This window comes from Gambusia affinis, linkage group LG23, assembly GCF_019740435.1.
Source record: "Gambusia affinis linkage group LG23, SWU_Gaff_1.0, whole genome shotgun sequence".
Lineage (NCBI taxonomy): Eukaryota > Metazoa > Chordata > Actinopteri > Cyprinodontiformes > Poeciliidae > Gambusia > Gambusia affinis.
In genome coordinates, this window is record NC_057890.1 from 14,667,288 (window position 1) to 14,687,389 (window position 20,102).

A 20,102-nucleotide genomic window follows, 5' to 3' on the forward strand; every position below is an offset into this window, starting at 1 on the left:
TCTCATTATTTTCCCCAGCTGAATTTCTCATTGGATTTAAGTTTTTTGTTCTGCTCTGGCTCTCTGGGATTTTTACAACTTTATCCATCCCGTTTTTTTTTAATTAAACACTCTTCATTTATTCGACTTTTCTACCTTCCTCCACCATCAAAACACAAATCACAACAGATTTCAGACCCTTAAAAATGATTGCTATCAAAACTAAATTAAAACTGAATTCTATATAAAGCTATTAGCCTTAATCTGAAGATAATCTGCATGAGAAGAACCAGCCCTAATTCAGTGCCAGCCTCTTTACAACATATCGAGGCGTGATCACCACTCCATAATTGATTGTCTTAATAATGCTGCATTGTGCTGCTGCAGTCGCTCTCCGCTCCACTCCATTTCCCCGCCGCCCTGAATGCTAATAGGTTTTATCTTAGGCAGTAAAGTGCAGCCGCAGACATCGTCACGGAAACTGAGATATCTCCCGTGAGGAGCAGATTGAACGGATGTGAAGGGATCAATACTGTGGTGATCAGAGACGTAGATCCAATATAAGTTTTAATTTTGATCATAACTAATTAAAGCTTCTAACAGTTTAACAGCAAGAAAAATAAAATGTTATATTTTATATTTATTTGAATGTTTTCTTTGGCTGACCTCTCTATAAGGTCCATGCACCTCTACTTCTCCACAAATGTTTGTGAAAAAACTTTCTTGTCAATCACCCTCCTCTCCACTTGGTCTGTGCTACGCTGCATCTAGCAGAGCCTGTTGTGAATGCTCAGGCTCGTTAGCATGATTTTCCTGTAACATTAAGTTGTTTCTCTGACATTAGTACATTTAGCAGCGAGTACATGAGGTTGACTGACAGCCTCAAGACCCTCCTCCTGACTCTGATTGGTTGTTTTTGGTTATTTCTTCAGTAGTAGCTGTCACAACATAGTGATAATTCTAACAAAACATTCTTTTAAATAAGTTACATCCTGCAGCTTTAAAAGGGCATGAATAGTTTTGCGAGATGCTATAATTTGTATTAAATTACAGTTTTATACCCGTGTAATTCTCTCATCCACATGAGAGACCACAAGATGTTAAGAGCAATAAAGCAAAAGCTGCGGCTCGCCTTCGTATCTGAACTTGTTAGCATGTATTTTATTTTCACTTATTAGTGTTACAGGTGGATTTACGGTGATTGACTTGTTTCACCTGTGTCCGTGCGACGCTGCAAGGCTGAAGGAGGTCATGTCTCCCAGCGGAGTGGAGGAGATGCCGTTTCGACACATCGTCCCGATCATGGGGTCTGCTCCTCTTTCCAACAGCAAGCTCACCAGCTCAAAGTTTCCTAAAAGAGAGAAAATGATAGATTTAGAAACCACGTCAGTTTACTTCTGCTCTGTTTCTTAAAGGTCAACAGTTCAAATGTTAGCATGGAAACAAGCCTAATAACTTAAAAATAATTTAATTACTTTATAGTTTCATTTTAATTCACTGTAAAAACACTGAATCGTCCCATGAACTTTGCACTAGTTCAGTCTTTCTCAAATGGCTTGATGACCACTGGGTGGCACCCAGTGGTCATCAAGGTACTGCAAGCATGATGCGTGCGATTGGACATCAAATAAAGCTGAGGCAGCAGTGGGGTAAAATAAGAAATACTGCCCCTACAGGAGAGAGTTGGCATCACAAAAACCCAATAATTTTAAAAGTTTTTGCTGAAAATCTGCAATAAACGTACAGTTGTGCGCTAGTATGAAAAAATGCTGTGATCTGTTGACTTTCTGTGAATTTCCACACAGAAATTCACAGAAAACTTGAGGGACTGATTGATCTAATTTAGCTTTAGCATCTGGGCTTGTTGCATAGATAAATTTTGTTGGGCAATAAATTGTCTGCAGAAGTTATTGCAATAAACAATAATATTGCTGTTGGAGACCCTTTGGTAATGGTATAATAATAATAATAATAATGCAAGAACACGTTAAGACCAATTAACTTTAAATTCTAATGAGCATTTAACACTAGAACTGCAGAATATCCAAAACAAATAAACAAAACAACAAATAGAATCAATAATAAAGTCTATAAACAAAACGATTCCTTTTTGTCATCCAGTTTTTGGTGAGAAGAGAGGAAAAATTATAAATAATTCAAATGGAAATTATTGACTTTGTTTAAATTTAACAAACTCAATCAATTGATCAATTGATTTATTGAGTTGATCAATTGATCCCCAAAGCCACATGTGTCAAATTGATTTATTGAGTTTGACACATGTGGGTTAAGTGGTCCTGAGCCTGAAAAAGTTTGAAAAACACTGCTCTAGTTTTTAGTGCACACTTGAAATAAGAAAAGTCACTTAAAAGTAACTTTTCAGGAAGAAATAGCTGCTTTTTTAAAGTAAATAATTTCCTAGTATTGATGTGTTTGTGCTGCTTCACCTGCAGCTGCAGCAAGTTGGAGCGGCGTCTCTGTGTAGTTCTCCGCCCCATCCTGCAGGGCGCCCTCCACATTGGCTCTGTTATCCAGCAGCAACTGTGGGACAAATGGAGGAGGGAAACAAACAGGACAGGAGAGGGAAAACAAGCGAGGGAGACGAGGGGTGTTACATTTCTGTTGTTACAAAAAGCCTCGGCTACTGGACAGACTCTGAATATGAATCACACTTCCAGCCTGGGCTTCTCGTTCAGTTCTGCTACTGATGTTGAGCTGAGGAGGAAGAATTTGTTTTCCTGAAGACAAAACTCTGATTGTTGTCATGAATGTTAATAACTTAAAGATCCTGGAGGCAACACTGTGCACATTAACTGTTACTCCAATAAAATATATCTTATACTCAGAGTGAAAAGATACTCTGCGTCCCTGCGGCTGTGCATCATCCTGCGTTTTTCAGCTCAGCTTCAGGAGTTTCCTACTTTTTAAATGTCGGGACATAATTTTACATCTAGTTAACGTCCCTTAAAAGGATAGCTCAGGTTTTTTTAAGCTGGGGTTTTGTGAAGTAGTTATCAGTAGTCAGCATCTCACTTGATCTAGAAAGAAGAGTTTGGGTGCGAAACCTTAATCTAACCCTTAATTTCAACACATAAAAACAAAAATAATAACTAAACAATATAACAGCAAACATTACTTTAAAGATTTCGCTTTGGAAAATGAAGATATGCTGGTTGATACTTCAAAGCACTAGCTAATGCTGCATCTTACAACCACAATGTCAATGTATTTTAGAGCAGGAATGACATGTTTTTTGAAAAGTGTGCTACTTATTTGTGCTGTTTTCAACCCCTTTTACTCTGACGCGTCTATTTTGTCATGTTGCAGCTTTGAATAAAAGTCAATATATTTTACTTCGGTGTAGTAAATGGCAGAAGATACATTTGACAAATGTAGCCTGGTTCTTTTGAGGTATGTCTTTCAGCTTTTCTCAGTGAAATTGGAGGAATAACATCTGTGAACATCCAATATTTCAAGCCTTCTCTGAGATTCTTTACTAGATTTACGTTTGTGGTTTGCACTGCAAAAGCACAAAATTTTACAAAGTATTTTTAGTCGCACTGTACCGTGAAGCACTTTTATGTAAGATACTGTCTACAGATGACTACTCTGAAGAACCCCGATTGAACTGTAAGAGCTAATTAATTCCTCTTCTAAAGCACATCACAACAGGACCAAGGAAGGAGTAATTAAAGGACTTTAGGCATCATTATGTCATGATGTACAGTCATTATCAGTATTTTTAGTACAAAGGTGAGGTCAGGGGGCCAGAGGTTAGAGGTCACAGGTCATTAACGTAACTACCTGCACGACAGGGATGTGTCCGTGCAACACGGCGAACGTGAGTGGCGTCGCCTGGCGCGTTTCGGGGTAAACTGAGGGGTGCTTGTTTACTGTGCTTGGCACCTGGGAAGTCATAGGTGAAGTTCAGGGAGAGAGATACACAGCTGTTATCACATTCAGAGCTCAGGGGAAGAGACGGGGAGGAAGCAGTATGCAGGACAGGTGGAAGCAGGAAGAGGGCAAGATGGCGGGGCGAGATTTTCCTCTTGAGTTTTGCAGAAAATCCTGAGCAAGTTTAATCCTTCCTCTCATCTCAAATCCCCGCTCTAAGCATGAGGAGCTACATCTGCCCGGACCCGGTTCTCTATGTTGGTGTGGCTCCACCTTTTCGTGGAGTTTCGCTCTCAACAACAAACAAAACCAGAGAGAAGATGTAACGGTGATGACAAACCCATGCAGGACTTGAGATGACAACTCGGAAGCAAAGCGGAGGCGACGCTCTGCAGGTTTTTATTGCCGATTAATCATCAAAATGATTCGCAAAAATCACCCAGAGGAAAAACAACTATTTGATGTGATGTCACATTTCATTTGGGCTCTGATGCTAAGCAGCAGCGGGACCGTTGGTGTTTCATTGGGTAATGACATGAATTATTAATATCTTTATAATTACAGGGAGCCGTGGCAGAGGAGGGGAAAAATCTGAGGCAGCGACTGCTGTATAAATAATTATATATATGTATTTATCTATCCATGCAGTAATATGTGTGTTGTGTTCACTTTTTAAAATTTTGATGAGTTTGGACTCCAGATTGTGCAATGGATTTAACAAAAACAGTTGAAATGATTCTGGATCATAGTTAAGGCTTCCTAATGACCCAATTAAAACCAAAACATTAAAAAAAATCAGTCAGAGCACCGATGGTAACAAACTCTACTCGTTATTACAGGCGAAAACGATTTCAAAATGGCAACGAATTAACAGAGGAGGAGAAGTGCACACGTCTCCAAATTGGACCTATAAGCTAGTTGCTGGAACTCTGCCACAGCAAAGTTAGAAAGATCCATTGAAAAAGGTTTTTATCACACAGATTGTGGTAGATTTTTTCAGCCCAGCTACTTTTCAGTGAAATGCTGATAAAAAAGTTCTTAAACGCTCAAAAGGGGAGCCATGTTTTGATGCATTCCTGAAGAGCAGGAGTTTTTAAAGAGACAAAGGCCCAATTTCAAGATAAACTACATAAAATTTCTTTGACATTTGATATAGACATTTCTATAACAACTGAATGTAACATAATTACTTTATTGTGCTTTAAAATGGCACTAAATAAATAATAGTGTTGGGGCATGCTGCGGTGGCGTAGGCCCCTTTCCTGTCAGCCCACTGTCATATAAGGGAGACTAGAGCCCACATTTTTTCCTCCCCTGGAGGGGAGGAAAAAATAAAATAAACAATACTGCCCCTTTAAGGAAAATTGTGGTATTTGCTAAACCACAGCAGAAAAAACTGGAACAGAGTTTTGATCTTTCAATCTGTTACAGAAAATGTTAACTGTCTCATACTTTCATATGCTCGGTGAAAAATTTCAGTAATAAACTTCTGAATGTTTTCAAACGGTTGTCATTTGCTTCTGAGTCACCACAGGGAAAAATCTAAAGAAGCCATCACTACTGTGGGCAGCAGTACAAACACACAGGAAAAACTGCAAAGAAAAAAACAGGAAAAAGCATGATTTATGATTGCAAAGCCGCTATTTTACTGTCTTATTTCAACTTAACAAATACATGCAATAAAGTTCATGCGGTACTTGGCAGTGAGTTACACAGAGTGCACCTGGTTGTGTAACAGTGGTGTATTATGGATGCGCCATAAAGCAAACTGCTGCGGCGTGAAGCGAAATGAAGTGACGGGCAGAGCGGAGGGACTATCAGCGGATTATTATTCAGGATCGGTGGGAAGAGAAACCGACAAACGATAATCGTTTGACATCAGTGCACTTTGTGTAACGAGCAGAGAGCGAGCAGGTGAGACAGAAACAGGAGAGGTAAGGGAGGGGAGAAGGGACAAAGTTCTCACAGAAACAAAAGTGAATGAAACATTAAACTGGGACAGAAACATTGTGATGTGTTGGAGAGATTGAACTCTGACCTCGCTGTTGATGTCGGCGCCGGCGTCCAGCAGCATCTGGACCATGGCCTCGTCGCCGCGCACGCAGGCGTACATGAGAGGCGTCATCCCCTGCAGGAAACACAAGATGGCCGCACCAGAGATTCATGTTGTGTTTGTTTTACTTAAATAAATAAACAAGCTTTCTTTTCTTGTTTTTAAAAAATTTGAGGTTCTACGGTAGATTTGTGGCTTTTCATTTCTCTTTTCAGGGTTCAGTGAATTCTGCAAATATATTCACTGCAAACAACTCAGGTTGTGAAAACCGGGCAGAGAAACCGGGAGACGCCGACTTCCTGTCATCACAGGAAACCATTCCTTCATCCAAACGACCAATTATCCATTCTTTCATTCATCCATCTATCCACACAGCCATCTGTCAATCCATCCGCTACTCATCCATTCTCCATCCATCTCGTTTTCTACCATCTTTTCATCCATCCATCCACTTTTCCTAAGATCGATCCAATTTTTATTTATTATTCACCTTCGTATCTGAACTCATCATGGCGGCCATAACGGGCTCCTGATTAAGTAGATCAGTTTTCCAGGAAATACTAAAGACTGAATCACCACAGAGAGATACGAGTCTCTGACATAAAGTGCTGCAGCGGGTTATGAGCGGCTCATAAAAGGCCTCTGTTGAACATAATGGCCTGAGTCAGACATGATTGAAGTCGGCTTTACAGAAGCCTGTTGAAAATACTACAGCACCTCTGATGAATGGAAACAACTCCCTGCCTTGCTTACGGTAAAGTTTTCATTCTCTTTCTTTCTGTGCTCAGAGAACAATGTGTGTGGGCAGGAAAGCCTGCATGTGGTTGCAGTGCAAAAACAGAAAATTCAAGTAACTTTGGTCTAGTTTCAAGTGCAAATGTCTTAGTAACCTTGAAAGTAAACAAAACAAACTTAAAAGTAACTTTTCAGCAAGATAGAAGACTCAATGATTCCTCAATATTGATAAAAAAAGTACTTATTAAATTGGAATTTAAAAATTATTCCATGTTTTTGGGGCGTGCTGTGGTGGCGTAGGGGATAGCGCGACCCACTTTTGGAGGCCTTGAGTCCTCGATGCGGCCGTCGCGGGTTCGATTCCCGGACCTGGTGACATTTGCCGCATGTCTTCCCCCCTCTCTCCTCCTTTCCCTTCAGCCTACTGTCATATAAGGGACACTAGAGCCTACAAAAGACCCCCTGGTGGGGGAAAAATAAAATAAAATAATTCCATGTTTTGAAATGATTTCAAGGTTTTTGTGAAAAAGGAGGGAATCACCGTGGCAATCAGTGACATCACTTAGAAGCTTCTCCTTAATATTAACCCTTCACAACCAAGAAATGATGAGGTCCTCACTAATTACATTGGCAGATGAAATTTTACCCATGTTATAAGTATAAACATAAGTAAAATTATAATTTAAACATGAATTGTACAATTTCCCAATATACCACTTTATATAATATTCGGAAAGATTTTTTATATATTACGTACAACAGGAGTAAATTAGTTTTGTATGTATTGCCTTAAACCTCCACACAATATGTCAAATGAGAGTATAATAAACAAAATAAAGAAAGATTTGTGGTCCAGAACATTTCTTATTCCCCTCAAAGCAGCAACACTTTTTGCCAACTTTGATTTAACTTCAGAAATGTTATTCAGTTATTTTAACAATATTATAAATGTGAAGTTTGTCAAAATGTGTTTATGTTTTGTCAAGTCAACAAGTTGTTTCTTCAGACATTTATTGGTGTATCAAGTTCTGCTACACGGCTCTAGGCAGTTGGTGGTTACCATAGCAACCAGTAACCAACAGCTCCTCCCCCTTTTTTCTGTTGCCGTCGGTAACTGTGGCACGAACTAGAATCAGCTCTGTGTTTACTTTACAAGTGTTATAATTTAACATATATTTTAGACACATTTAATCATATACGATGTGTCACCATTAATTTTGTTTTTAACGGTTATTATTATTAATGTTCATTTTCACTATGTTTAACTTTACAAACTGCTAACTGGGAGACATCGCTTTCTAGTTTGTTTAGGGTTATTTATTGTATTTTATTTAATGTATAAGGGCAGAAGCTGCTGGAGTGATGTTAACCACCAACTTGATTTCCTCTTTTGTTGGAATAAATACAGTTAACCTGAACGTGTCTGTTGTAAAGTCAACCTACTGAGTCGAACATACACTTAAAATGATCAGTTTCTCAGATTTTATTTCTTTTTATAGGTTTATGTTTGAGTAATATGAACATTTTTCTTTTAATCTATAAACTACTGACAACATGTTTCTGAAATTCCAAGCAAATATTTCGTATTTATTTGCAGAAAATGAGAAATGGTGAAAATAACAAAAAAGATGAAGTGCTTTCCGACCTCAAATAATGCAAAGAAAGTAAGTTCATATTCATTTAGAAACAACAATACTAATGTTTTAACTCAGGAAGAGTTTAGAAATCAATATTTGGTGGAATAATTAGAAGTTTTTCAATGGGGTTTAGAGCAATGGGCTCTTCTTAAGAGCTTCTTAAGAGCCCAGAATAAAAGCAGGGTGCATACATAAGTGTGTGTGTGTGTGTGTGTGTGTTTGTGTCACACCTGTTCGCTCATGCTGTTAATCCCATCGGGCCCCAGCAGGTTGACGGCCTGCTTGACCAGATCCGTCCGGCCGCAGTTGAGCATCCTGAAGCCCAGATCCTGCAGGAACTTGGCCTCGGTGGAGGCTGCGTCCAGCTTCCGGGTGGCGCAGAAACAATCTTCAGCTCTGCAGATGGAAGCGGCAGATACATTATCGTGACTAAGTGGGGGCTTATCTCAAAAATGGATTTGGGGAATCAGTGGGCATTCATCTCCCCAAAGGACGCCAGGAGAGAGCGGGAATGATTATTGCTCAGCTTTTTCCCGGCTTAAACCAGAACCGAGTCTATACGCATCGGATCTGTTTACACTCAGAGATGATTCACTCATATTGGAGTGCGAGTGCTCAGTCTTCTGCCTCCTCCAGGTGAGGCTTCTGCTGCGACTCGTTTTTTCTCTCTAATGACTCTTAACTGACGCTGCGAACAGCTGCTGCTGATCCGGTTCTCAACAGGGTCGCAGGGAAACCTCTTCACAATATTACTCTGAGTGTACCTGACAATTATATCTGGCGATTTGAAAAGAGATGCTAATTGGTAACAAACACCTTCGCCGTTCTGTTTGTTTCATCTCTACAAATGTTTGAAGTGGGAGGACTGTTAACTCATGACTCCGTGATAAAATCCTTAGAATTATTGATGCTGCATGAGACAAAAGCTTAGCAGATTTTTGATTTTCTGTCTGTGAACTGTAACACAGAGATGTATTTCTGAGAAAATGTTTGTAAAATAGCAACTGCAACTTAAATGAAACAAAAAAGGCTGCTGGTCCAACTAAAAAAATAAAGTAATTACATAATTATCCCCATTTGTGTATTAAAACTTGACCAGCAGGCAAGGTTTATGTTGCCATCTGTATTAATTGTTTTTACTACTTTTTAAGATAAAAGGGATTCTGAATAAAAACAAGACTTGTTCTTTTTTGCAAAGTTTCACACGATAAATTAAACTACTTTTCTACTGTTTTGTCTTTATTTAGTAACCAAATCGAAACTGAAGAGTCATTTCTAAAAATATTCTGTGAATTCTTTCTTGTGTTACAGTGTGATGCTAAAACCAACAGGAAAGCAAATAACCTTGAAAAAAAGAATTTAATTCGCTGATAAAATTTTTATAAACCTATAAGCTGATGATATTCGGTTGGTGCTGCGTTCACACCAAACGCAATGTGAGAATCAGATGCTTCTGGTTTACATTCAAAGTCTGTGTGGAGGCGCCCTGCGTCGCGTTTCGTATGGGCAGCACAATTTGAAGTGTTTCAAGTGTCTGACAGGCGTCCAGACAGGCGAAAGTTCAGATTCTCCAACTCCAGCGTTAAACAACTCCAGCGTTGTTTAATCTGAACTTTCGCCGTTCGATTTGGGGAATCAACCAATCAGAGAGACTCCTCTGTGTCTCTCTGGTGCATTTCCTGACATAATCTCAGAAAAAAACCATAGAGGTTAAAGTAATTGTGGCTGTTTGCTTTGGTCCTGTAATCTACGAACAATCACAGTTACGACTACAGAGACAGGAATAGAAAGGATCAGCAAGGAAGTTGGGATGTCGGATAAGTTACAACTTTTACTATTTGAAAATATTTCCCAGCATTTGAGTTATCCAAATAATTTAATGCCGAATCACATTAAATTAAATTTAGACGAAACATGCAGAAGACAGTGGAAGAGTTTGCGGTACGCGTGTAAATGCCAAAGAGTCGCCTCTCAACGCTCGCCTAGACGTGTTCGGTGTGAACGCAGCACGAGAAATCTAATCAGATTTTGACCAAAACCAGTGAGAAATTTGCATAAATAGTCGGGAATCAAAACCTGTATGGTATATTTGGGCTTTCCTTTTGCCAGTCGCTCGTTCTTACTTTATTTGCCGCGGCTCACAGTCCACCCCAGGCAGCAGCAGCCTGGCGGCCTGTCTCACGTCGTCGCTGTCGACAGAGAAGCTCCGTCTGTGTTCGGTGTGGGCGACTGCCACCCGGATCCACTCCATCAGCGGAGGCAGAACCAAGAACGGCCTGCAGAGCAGAACAGAGTTCAGTACTGATTAGCATCAGTCATTTTAAAGTCAGACCACATTAAATTTGACGAGGGTAATGATTTGTTCAGCAGCACGGTGTGAGTAAGTTACACTCGTTATACAATTTCAATGTAAAAATATTAATAATTTACACCAGTAGCTAAAATCCCAGCCTGGCTTAAACAGTTTATAGAGACGTCGGTTTCATTTTAGGCTCAAACTAAACTAATTAAAGATGTCCTTACAGACACAAAATCAATACTTAAAATTTATTACAGGGACAGTTCAGAGCTGAAAGAGATCTGGAAGTGGTAACCTGTTGTTACCCTCATTCATCACAAAGAGCAATGGCCTGACTGATAAATGATATTCGCATTCTTCATAATTTATTATAAAAGTGTGTTTGTTAGATTAATCAATCTAAAAATAGCCCACACGGTGCTCTGAGGAGTCATTTTATCTGATGCAGAATAAAAGCAGGGTGCATCAGAAAGGAAAGAATTTGGATCAAATTCTCAAATTTCTGTGAAAAGTCAATTTAAACTATATTTCACAGCAGTGATGGATGAAAGCACAGCAATAGTGTAAATTAAAAGTATTTACAGTTTTTATTCTGTAAAAACATGAAGGAATCAGTTCTTTATCACTTTTCACTTGTATAAATACGAGTTTAAGTTCAAATCGAGCTTTAAAGTTTGAAAAATTCTCTCGTTTAAAGTTTGACGTCTTCGTTTCATTTAAGCACATTTTTACACCACTTCGATGGATGCCAATTTTTTAATGAAGATTTTTACTTTTTTACTTTTTATTAGTTTATTTATAGTGATAGAACACTTTAGTCATGTTTAAACAGCTTTTTAAACCCAATTATAAATTATTTATTCACATTTATAACAACAATAAAAAGCCATCTTTATATTTACATGTAACGTTATCGCTTGTTAACTCCATTTTTTTAATAAATCCTACTTAGTTTTAATTTGTTGTACATTTTCATGTCAGTATTCAATAAACTTCTGTAAGTTTGCAACTTTCAGATTTATCTGACCTTTAGAAACAATATTCACATTTAATTACAGACAGTAAAACTTTAAAGTTGGTAAATTAAATCGCATAACTCTAATCTTATCCATCAAAGAGTTATCACTGTAATGACATTTAACAATTAAGCATATAGAGGAATATCAGGAATTAGAATTGGAGGAAGAGAACATCTCATTTCCTTGTTTGCAGATGACATCATATTTTTCATAAGTAATTTGAAGATCAGTATTCCCAATTTATTAAATCTAATACAAGAATTCGGTGAATTTTCAGGATATAAAATTAATAATTCTAAATCAGAGTTAATGTTTCTTAATGAAGATGAAAGGAGAAGTCCTATTGTGGTTACTCCATTCAAAACAACTACAAAAGGTTTTACATACTTAGGCATTAAGGTCACCCCATCCCTGAATGAAATAAATGCAGCAAATTATGACCCCCTTGTGGAAAAAGTCACAGAAATGTTAAATCGATGGTCAAATTTGCCAATATCCATGATAGGTCGAATAAATTTATTAAAAATGACAATTTTGCCCAAATTTTTGTACTATTTTCAAACACTTCCATTGCCACTGTCAGATTCATTTTATGACAGTTTGGACAAACTATTTAATCAATTTATTTGGAGTAATAGAAAAGCAAGACTCCGTCTAAAGCTACTCTATTTGCCCTATGAAAGAGGTGGACTTCAAGTCCCTAACCTCAGATGGTATTATATGGCCGCCCAATTAACATCAGCTACTCATTACTTTTGTCCAATGGCGCCTCCAGCTTGGGTAGACATTGAACAGAAATCTGTTCCAGACTTCCCCTTAAACACCTTCCTATATTCTTCAGATATAAAGACACTTAAAAAAAACACAAAGAACCCTTTCTTAAAAAATACAATTATAACTTGGCATGCAGCACATAAACATGTAGGTGACCGACCAGAGTTATCACAATTCACCCCGATTTGGGGTAACGAAAGGTTCACCCCAGGAAAAAATGATGGAGGATTTAAACTATGGAAAACCAAAGGCATTCAGAAAATTAAAGACCTATATGCCAATGGCATGTTGCTTACATTTGATCAGTTATGCAAGAAGTATTTAATACCCCCCAAAACATTTTTTTAAATATTTACAACTGAAAAATTATATGTCATCAAAACTGAAACGAATAGTTGACATTCCACCCTTAACAAAAATAGAAGAGGTGTGTGTTGGGGACTCAAAAGGGAAAGGTTTTCTTTCGGTGTTCTATAATTTGTTGATGCTTTCCTCAAAGGATTCAGCAATTGATAAGTTAGAGGCTTGGAGAAGCGATACTCTTGAAGATATCGATGAGGAAGACTGGAATCAGGCCTGTTTAAAAGCGCAAAAACAAACGATAAACACACGATTTAAACTTCTGCAATATAAATGGCTTATGAGAACCTATATAACCCCAGTTAGGCTTCATCACATGTCCAGTGATATTCCAGACACTTGCACTAAATGCTTATTTGAAAAAGGAACTCTTCTCCATTGTTTGTGGGAATGTCTTAAAATCCAGAAGTTTTGGAGGGAGGTTATTAGATGTTTATCTGAATTGTTTAAGGTTAAAGTTCCATTAGAGGTTAGAATCTGTGTTCTAGGAATATACCCAGTGGAATTTAAACAATCACAGACTAAAACTAAATTGATCGATTACGGACTTCTTCAAGCCAGAAGATCTATTGCATTATGCTGGAGGAGCATGGACGCTCCATGCCTGGGATTGTGGAAGAAAGAAATTGCAAATTCACTCGGACTGGAAAGACTAACATACATCGCCAAGGGCAAACAGCGGGACTTTGAGAACCGCTGGGAGACATATATGAGGATCATAGGGACTGAAGGCGGAGCTCATTAATGGGTGTCTTAAATGGATATCTTGACTACAGTTTTTATTTTCATATTATCTTGTTTTTTTGGGGGTTTTTTTCTGTCATAATCTAAAGTGTTTTATATATATTATAACAAATGCAGGTTTGAAGGGTGAATGCGTGAATGAATGCAAGTGTGTATAAGTACGTGTTTACAATGTTAAGTTTGTTTGTAAATGTCCTAAAAGAGAAAATTCAATAAAATATATTGGAAAAAAAAAACTATTAAGCATACACTGTCTAGTCTATATTTTAATATATTTTTTAAAATAAATCTTTGAACACTGTGCAGTTCTTTTCAAAATGTAACCTTGCTTCTGCTATTTAGTTCCAACTGAACTTTTTCTTCGTATTTAATCACATTGCTTGTCATCCTGCAGATTTATTCAGGTTCTTGCTGCTCGTCTCCAAGCTTTCGGTTGAATGCTAAACAGAGTTTTGTCTCAGAGGAATGGAAACTCTGCTGACGTGTCACTCCGCCTTGACATTCCTCACGTTCCCCAGGGTCGTCTGGATGGAGTTTCAGCGTTTCTCAGCGAGGAAGAAAGCAAGAAAGATGTTGAAATATCTGTCCGTCAAGAAGCTGCAGGCTTTGGCAAGTGTCAGCGCTGACCAGCCCACACTGCTGGAGCAAATATCTTCAGCAAGAAAGTAGAAATGTAGGTTCTTGTTGTGAGCCTGTACTCAACTTGTCTGGAAGGTTAAAAGTACAGATGCAAAAATCACCTCAGTTGCCAGAAGTCACATTCTGCAGAGTCCATTTGGGACTTTAATAAATCTGAAGCTGTTGAAAATCCTATTATTTCACTCAGAGGTGTTAAAGATGAGACTCAGCTAAAAGTTTCAGAACTAGAAATCGACGCCTCTGTTCCACACTGTAAATTGTATTTAATTGAAAAAGATGAGTGGACACAACTTGACTTTGGTCAAGGTTTATTTAAACTCAATTAAATGAGGGTATGTTAAGAACAAGAGGAGTAAATGTTCAGCAAAGAAGATTAATCCAAGAAAATGTCTGAGTTTGAAAAATTCCTAATTTTCAAGAAAAAAAATTGGAAATTTTGAGATTAGGCGTAGATATTTTTGAGAAAGACACTTGGAAATTTCTGAATTTTTTTCTGGCAAATTTTCGACTTCTAACACTAAGAAATTATCCTTTTTTTCCATTTAATTCCTGAGGTCCATCTAAAAACATCCACATTTTTTTCTAGCAAATTTTTAACTTTTCAAACTAAAATTTCCTATTTTTTTCCATTTAATTCAGGCGGTCCAACTAAAAGTACCTCAGTTTTTCCTAGCAAATTATTGACTTTTGACATTCAAAAATTTCCTAATTTTGAATGTTTGAATTAAATTCAATTTAATTTCTGAGATTAGTCTAAAAATATCTGCGTTTTCTCAAGCAATTTTTGATGTTTGACACTGATAAATTTCCATTTAATTTCCAATATTATTTTAAAAGTATCTGAGGTTTTTACAGCGATTTCTTTGACTTTTGACATTCATAAATCTCTATATTTCTTCCATTTAATTCCTGAGATTAATCTAAAAACGCCAGAGGTTTTTGAGCAGATTTTTGACTTTTCAATCTCAGAAACTTCCTTGTTTATTCTAGAAAATTTCTAACATTTTCTTAATAAAATTTGCTTCTTTTTTCAGGGAATTTTGTGGTGTACAGTGAGCAATAAAGTTGACTTTAAGTTAATAAATTAAGTGGATTTAACTTTTGTTTTCACATAGTTACAACACATTAAATAAAAACCAAACATTTTAAGTTAAGTCAGCACTGTTTTTCTGTATTGGCTGACATTAAACATCAAATATCTGCATCGTATTGGAAATAAAAAGAGTGTGTTGGTGCAACCACCTCTCATTAATCTCAACAAACCTTCATAATCCAGGATCCAAACATAACTCTGCGTCTCACCTCTCGGTTTGTAGGGTGACTTTGGACGGCTCCACGTTGGGGTTCTCCCACTCCATCTGTGGGCAGTGCATGAAGTAGCAGAGGGTGTAAAGCGCTTCGGGTTCCCAGTGGACCGTGGAGCTGCTCTTCTGGTGGACCGGCGTCCCGTTGCTCGGGTTCTTGATGTGTAACGGCTGGAGGTGATGCATGGCCCGGGAAACCAAATCACCTGGAAAACATGATAAAAATCAGCGTCGCTGATTAAAACTGAGCTGTAAATCGGAGGTTTAGTTGATGTAAAAAGGAAATGTGTTCCCCTGACACACAAAGCCCGTCTACTGATTAAGCTACCACACGCCCACGCTGTCTTGAGAGGTAAATTGTTGTCTTAAAGCCATCCTACACACATAATCTCTGATTTTCTCCTTTGTTCGGTTTCACTTTCATTCAGTTCATTAATTCAGGGTCAGTGCCCAGCAGAAATATTTCACTTAATAACCAACACAGCTAAAATTGTCCAATTTTGTTTGATTTAGAGTATCTCTAATTGCCTGAGTGGAGAATTTAGGTAAGTTTTGTTACAATGGTGATTCAGATTGGGAAAATGTAAATAATCCCACTGGGCAACACTTTTACAGCCCTTCAGGTGTAGCTCTGAAAAACCAAAATATCTCATTTTAATCATCTAAACGGGCAATTCTGAGTGTACAAGAAAACAAGATGAACTGAACAGATTTATTTTAATTATTGACACTTTTTATTTATTTTTTTACCAGCTGTAACATCCAGAACGAGTGGTGAAGATTAACAGAATTTATACAGAAGGCAAAATTATGGAAAAACATCATAAAAAATAAAAATAAAAATCAAGAATCAAAGTTTTAACAGATGTTTACTGTTCGAACAACTGCTATTGAGCAAAACTTTATATGTATTTTAATTAAAGTGGGTTTAAAAATGTAACTTATGCAGCCCATTTTTATCCAAGAAGAGCAACATATCTCCAAAAATCACAGAGATTACATTTAATCCTAAAAGGCAGGGGTGTCAAACTCATTTTCATTTTGGGTTATATGAAAAATCTGAATGTTTTTGTGCCAGAAGATATTGATAAAACCAATTAAACTGTAAAAATCTCAATAAACGGCTGTTCCTACAGGACTTTGTGATTGCTTTTGCCTTTTTCTGGAGCTAAACTACAGATTCTGTGGTACTAATTTAGAAATGTTTGTAAGGAATTTCTATAATATTTGCGCTGATGCATGACGTTAAATGTGACTTTGACCAATTTTGAGAGACATTTGAGGCAAAATCAGAAATAAATGTGGAGATTTGTTGATTTTGTGAAAGACTGGAAGAACTCATTGATGTAATCTGGAGTCTAGAGGGCCACACAAAAAACTACAGCGGGCCAGATTTGGCCCCCAGGCCTCGAGTTTGACACGTGCAACAGCAGAATTTGAATACAAATTTTTTTTGTCTGCATGATATTTTGTTCATTGCTTGAAGCATGATCTAATTCCAGCTGTGTTTGTGCGCAGCAGGAGTGAAGAATATTTTAAAAAAGCAGATTTCAGAGGAAGTGTGAAATTCAACTTTTGAAATTCGCCACATCCACGGCACAGTAGCAGATATTTAGCCCTGACATTCAGGGAGGCATAATGCTCAGATTTACAGCGTTCACAGCTGTGGATTGATCAGGTCATTAGTGATGCATTTAAGAATAACGATTAAATGGCTGTAAGAGGGAGAATATTGCAGAGTCAGGCTGCAGGGTTTATTTCACAGATAAATTTATTCCTCTGTTGATCTAATTATTCATTCAGTTTACTGCAACATTGGAGCTTTGCGTTTCTGTAAGGAATATAAACAAGGAGAAGAAAAAATACATTATTTTGATTGATGAGGGATTTGAAATATAATAGAAGTGTGAAAAATAAAGAAAAACAACTTTGTGAGAGGAATTGTTATCACACTGTTGATTCTATGGGAATCCATTAAGGACAAAACTTGCATGCAGTGTGCTTAATATTCAAGAAGTAGTAACAGATTTACTGCGACAGACTGGCGACCTGTCCAGGGTGACCCCACCTCTCGCCCGGGACGCAGCTGGAGATTGGCACCAGCAACCCTCCCGACCCCATTAGGGAAGAAGGGTGTAAAGAAAATGGATGGATGGATGGATGGATAGTAACAGATTTAGAACTTTTAAGGAGGAAAAACATATAGCTGAAATGTGTATTTTGAAGGTGGAACATCCTGCTATTCGAGGAATAAAAAGAGTAAACAGGAGATTGCAGCTTCGAGAACTGACAACACTCCTGGGGGGTTTGGAAAACCCACCACACGATTGCTTCTTAAATAAATAATAAAAAAACCAACAACAACTAAAATAAGAGACACAACACAAGCAGTAAAAACCGCAGCCGTCCCTTTCAGCTACAACCTGGAGAGAGTCAAAGACGATAAACAAGATTTCTTTGGCTTCGTTAATTGTTTCTGTGACTTTGATTTTGTCAGTAGGACGATGTTTGCTCCCGTCTTCTCTGCTGTAATTATCCAGCAACACTCCTGTGGGGTTCATGCTTCGGCTCATCTGAATTAATCACAGGGGACAGCTTACTGCCTTCGTTTCTCCACGCCAACTTCTACTTGAGTCAGAAGGACTCAGAACCGGGAAACCTTTCTTCCCTTTTTCCTGTAAAAATTCTTAAAAGGAGAAACTATTGCTAATGTTACCAACTGAAACAACTCATGAAAACGTCAACTGTGGACTTAGCTTGACTTCTACTATTGTCATAGTCAGATATATTGTAGAAAACTCAGTAAAATTGAAATATAACTTCAAAAACAAAAGTTTATATATGATATTTATTATGGAAGGTGCTTTGAGCCAAAATTTTCCCACCAAGTGGAGTGGAGATGGAGATTGAATCCATCTGCTAGATCAGGGATCTGCAACCTGACTCTTTGGAGACACAAGCGTCTCTTTGGTTCACAATAATAAATGAGAAAATATTGCTCTGTTTTTGTTTAATTCTCTTTTAAGTGTTAAAAATAAGCAATACAAGCTTTTAGCTTTTGTTTTATTTGACCAATTTTCAATACCTCACTGATAAAAAAATCCTTACACACAAAATCTTCTGCTTAAACATCAATATTTGAACATTTATAAACACAGAACTGAAGATTTAAGATGATGTCCATTTTTTTTTGGGCATAACTGTAATTACTGTTGCATTAAGACAGTCATAAAAATAAAATTTAATGATGGCCTTTCCTGGTTTCCAGAGTTGGCAGCTAATTCATTCTCATTGTAAAATGAAATATCGCTTATCTCCATCTGTGAACCAGAGCTTTAAAGCGTTATGATGATGCAGTGAGGCTGGGATGGACGATTCCTTCCCCGTCCTCTGACTCACTGTCAAGGCCTATCGCCACCCGGAGGACACGTTGTGGACATTTAATCATCGGTTAGTAATACGGCCATCTCAGTGCTCTGCCTCTGGGGCACATTAGCAATTCGATGGCAAATATTAATCACAGTCAATTACAGAACATGTCATCATCAACAGGGAGAAGCAGTAACTTTTACCAGCAGTTCTCAGGTTGAAATTAATCATCGTTTGATATAAAATATCTGAAAGAAGGTCACAGATAACCATCTGTGCTTAATGGATGTTTGATCTGCTAGGATGTAGCACACAAAGAGTTTTAGGCTAGCTAAATCAGAGGCTAATGGCTTATTAGTTGTAGTTTCCCAAGCTGATTTAAAGAACGTGATAAGCAAAAGATGAAGTAAAAATGTTATTTGCAGTAGCAGAAACGGCAGAGGAAAGCAAGGGTGGCTGAGTCACAAGAAAATCACTGATCCATCTTCTAATTTGTCTTCTTGTGCTCTGAGATCATAGGAACATGATGCATTGTTTGTATTGATAAAAAAAATAATAAATCCAACAAGGAAAGGCAACATGGCATTAACTCCCAACGAGAGGACCGAAAACAAAGAACTGCGGGAACAAATAAACCGTCTTCCTGCGGAAGCAGCCTGATGATTCATTGGGGTTAATACACCAGCCGTCAGAGCAGCACTTGATGCTCAACTCAAAATAAATACCACACTGGCAACAAACAGAATGTAATAAAAGGGCAAAAACAACAAAGGAGGTTTATATAGAGAGCTTTGTTAGAGCTGGTTGTCATAAAACCTTCAGGTCTGTTTGAGAAAATATAAAGTTTTATGTATTTTATTGGGATTTTTATTTGAACAGACCAGAGTAAAGAAGCAAATAATTGGAAATAGAAGTAGACGTGTTGTAATAAATCAATTAATTGCATAATAAATTTAAACAAACTCAGCAATCTCCATTTTAATGGTTTATTGTCTTTCTCTTTTTCCACCAAAAAACTGGATGACAAAAGTCTTGAATCTGGTGCTTTGGTCTCAAACAAACTTTTTTTGTAAAGAATAGTTTTGTTTATACAGATTTTATTATTCATTTTATTTGTTATTTCCGTTGTTTTGTTTATTTCTTTTGGGTCTTTAAAATGTCTTCCAGTTCCAGTGTTAAATGTTCATTAGAATTTAAAGTTTAATTATCTTTAAGAATGTGTTCTTGCATTATTATTAAACAATTTATTACTTGAAGACGGTCTCAAACAACAATATTATTGTTTATCGCAATGGC

General features: G+C 37.5%; 1 protein-coding gene across 3 annotated transcripts in view; it reads right to left on the reverse strand.

Moving 5' to 3' along the window:
* Window positions 1-20,102, reverse strand: part of LOC122826248 (ankyrin repeat and BTB/POZ domain-containing protein BTBD11-A) — a 168,259-nt gene that overhangs the window by 13,325 nt on the left and 134,832 nt on the right. For 2 of the 3 annotated variants that reach the window (XM_044107859.1, XM_044107861.1), the window contains 7 exons: window positions 15,436-15,643; window positions 10,422-10,574; window positions 8,529-8,694; window positions 5,912-6,001; window positions 3,784-3,885; window positions 2,427-2,520; window positions 1,195-1,330 (listed from right to left, as the gene is read on the reverse strand). In XM_044107859.1, the coding sequence (XP_043963794.1) occupies window positions 1,195-1,330; window positions 2,427-2,520; window positions 3,784-3,885; window positions 5,912-6,001; window positions 8,529-8,694; window positions 10,422-10,574; window positions 15,436-15,643 (949 nt within the window). The remainder of the gene's footprint in view (window positions 1-1,194; window positions 1,331-2,426; window positions 2,521-3,783; window positions 3,886-5,911; window positions 6,002-8,528; window positions 8,695-10,421; window positions 10,575-15,435; window positions 15,644-20,102) is intronic. The other variant, XM_044107860.1, reaches the window with a different exon arrangement.